This window comes from the organism of the source record quoted next, unplaced genomic scaffold (assembly GCF_019419815.1).
Source record: "Pyrus x bretschneideri cultivar Hongxiangsu unplaced genomic scaffold, Pyrus_bretschneideri_v1 Contig1, whole genome shotgun sequence".
Classification (NCBI taxonomy): Eukaryota; Viridiplantae; Streptophyta; class Magnoliopsida; order Rosales; family Rosaceae; genus Pyrus; species Pyrus x bretschneideri.
The window spans coordinates 9,789,158-9,791,930 of NW_025999390.1; the positions used below are offsets into that span (position 1 = coordinate 9,789,158).

General features: G+C 35.2%; 1 protein-coding gene across 1 annotated transcript; it reads right to left on the bottom strand.

Annotated features, from left to right (window-relative positions):
- Window positions 1-230: 230 nt before the first annotated feature.
- LOC103930757 lies at window positions 231-2,458 on the bottom strand. The gene is made up of 6 exons (XM_009340131.3): window positions 2,187-2,458; window positions 1,769-1,889; window positions 1,600-1,655; window positions 1,260-1,341; window positions 754-812; window positions 231-663 (listed from the first exon to the last, which is right to left on the bottom strand). Exons 2-6 carry the CDS (start codon window positions 1,836-1,838, stop codon window positions 448-450), a joined length of 483 nt encoding a protein of 160 aa, XP_009338406.1. The 5' UTR covers window positions 1,839-1,889; window positions 2,187-2,458; the 3' UTR covers window positions 231-447.
- Between the last annotated feature and the right edge of the window lie 315 nt (window positions 2,459-2,773).

A 2,773-nucleotide genomic window follows, 5' to 3' on the forward strand; every position in this document is an offset into this window, starting at 1 on the left:
AAGGTACATCATTACGTGATAGTATCAATTAATTGATATCATAATAAGAAGAACATATCTTTTTTTTTTCTCTCGTACAAAAAAAAAAAGCTCTTAACTTTCAATAAAAACAACGGTTAATTATTTTTATACTTTAATGTTACATTAGGGTTATAAATAATATTCCAAGTGAGCACCCCAAAAGTGCTTTTCTCATGAGTACTCAATCATCCAAATCATAGAGTTCAAAATTAAAACAATAACAAATTCCCAATAGAATATCATAGTACTATGTACACAAAATCATCAATTCCGATAGCTAGCCCTAAATTCTGCAGCATTTTCTGTAATGCTGTCCAACTTCTCAATCTAATATTTCCTCTTTTATTTTGTCCAACACTTTTCCACTAGTAGATTATGGGTTTTAAGTTCTTTGTTTATCTTCACTACTAGAAACTGATCAGTTGTTCAGTTGTGTATCGGAGGTTTTTTCTTCGCCGGAGAATAGTCCATTTCCGTCATGTCTGCGAGATCCGGATAGTGTTGGTGAGCTGCAGCCGCCTCCTGCTGCTTAGAAACAAATGGTGATTTTGCTTTGCCATTCCCATCTTCTCCACCATGGCTATTAACATTTTCGCCTTTCGGTTCGGAGTCAGCTCTATTTTTCCTTCCTTTCTTATCATTCTGTACATGGATCACATATAGGAAGTTTTCACATCTAACCCTTAGATATTATTAATATAGTATAGTTATTTTGATTAATTAGGAACCAACCTTTGAAGTGGTAGTAGCACTAGAGGGGGAAGTCACAGAGATTAGTTTTCTAGTTCTTCCTGCAACAATACAAATGAAAACCACTTGATTAATTTGGGTAGGTCTTTTGTTTTTCACAGAAACTTTAATTTACTGCATTGACTTAAAAGAAAATGGTCATATGATTACAGTAAAATTCATGACTAGTACAAAGTCAATGGTTAGATTAGTTTTTGTGGACAACAGTGGTTGCAGAATACATGGTAATTATAGAGGTTTCATTCTTCTGAAAACTCAATACTAAAAACGAAATTGTTATCCGACTACGGTCATTTTATTAATAGCAGAAAAATGGATAAAGAAGAGCGCCTTGACGATCTAGCTAGGTGGCTCTAGAAAAGTAACTAAGTAATGCTAATGGTGCTTGGGTCTGTGATGCCTAGGTCCGCAATAATCTTCATGAATATTTGGTAACTGGTGGTGTGACGACTTCTTGGATTCTCTAAAAACTGTTTTCTTCAAGGTACCTGATGATGCAATATTACTAGGCTCTCCTGCAAGACCAGCTGCTGCAATATTACTTCTTTTCATTGAAGCATTTTCCTCTTCCTGCATTTAGCAGTAAAATTATGGACTTAATGTAAGAAAAACGTTGACTATAAGAATGAGAAACTGGAAACGTATATAGGACGAGCTTCATAAGGGATTCTGTTGTACTACAGCAAAAAGGGGTTAGGTTATATCACTTGTACCATGTTTTTCATATGTATATTTCATCCACATATATTATCTATAACGGGATAACCTATCCTGTTTTTGCTACAGTGGAGCGGGGTATTCCCCAGAACGAAGAACAGAAGTACTCACTTGGATATTTTTGTTCTGCTGTCTAACTGAGCTGAATCCCTTCTCCAGACGAATCCCTTCAAGGAAAAGAAACAAAAATAAGTAAATTTGAGAAACCAAAATTTCATACAATAACTAGACGTATATAAGTGAACATATTTTGCACGTATATATATAATTATATATGTACCTTGAGCCTGAGAAAGGAGGAGGCACAAAAGAAGAAGAAGAAGAGAGACTGCCAAAGATGAAGTAGTCATTTGGAGTAAATCTTATGAGTCTGCAGATATGGCAGCCTTGGCAGATCAACTCTGAGAGAAGAGATGGGAAAGGATTGGATGTCAGGAACAAAAGTGTTGTGTTTTTTTATGAATCGTTTACGGTTTGGGAGATGCCTGCTTAAATACATATACACACACACATATACATATATATGAACTTTGGGCCCACATTTAATTTCTTCCCAACATGTAACTTGTAGGGTGGGTTCGAAAAATTAAAAACCAAAGAGAAAAAAAAAAACTGAAAGCCGAACCGAAACCCAAAAAAGGGACTGAAATTAAAAATCGAACCAAACTGAAATCATAAAAATATGACGTCTTTTTTACCTCCTAGTCAATACGATGTCATTTTTACCCTGTAATCCTTTTTCGTTTTGCTTCGGCCAGCCTTCGTTTTTCTTCTTCGTTTTCTCCCCCGCGCCGTCTCACTCTCAGAATCTCACATGGCAATCTTGCTTATTCACTGTGACACAGTCCACCGTCTAGGTTCTTCCATTCAATTTTTATTGAAGTGATAAGAGAAACGGGAGTTTTAGTTGGGGATGCACTCTAGCTCATATATCTTAATTAACCCTTTTTCGTTTGAGTTCTAGGGTACTTTTCTGAAGCGATTTTGGTAGGAAAGTTTGTGATAATATCCTTTCTGAAATAGCCGTGCCCATTGTGCAGTCAAAGGCGTAGCCGCCTAGTTCAATCCTCTTATTATATGTTTTTTTTTTTTTTTTATAGTAGCCTAATTGTAGAAAAGTTTGTAGTACTATCCTTTTATTATATGTTTTTTATTTTAGATATTTCCATACCAACCATTATTTCATAATCCTCTTATAGCACAAGTGGACAGATGATTGATCCACATTGTAATTTTTAAGTCCAAAAATAGTAGAAGCTTTGATATGTTTTAAAACTGGCATAGA

Bases quoted from the DNA above. Each gene is read 5' to 3' on its own strand.
- LOC103930757 (XM_009340131.3), bottom strand. From the start codon at position 1,838: ATGACTACTTCATCTTTGGCAGTCTCTCTTCTTCTTCTTCTTTTGTGC. The intron at 1,656-1,768 runs GTACATATATAA...TTTTCCTTGAAG, and splicing joins CCTCCTTTCTCAGGCTCAAG to GGATTCGTCTGGAGAAGGGA. The intron at 664-753 runs GTTGGTTCCTAA...ATCCATGTACAG, and splicing joins GTGCTACTACCACTTCAAAG to AATGATAAGAAAGGAAGGAA.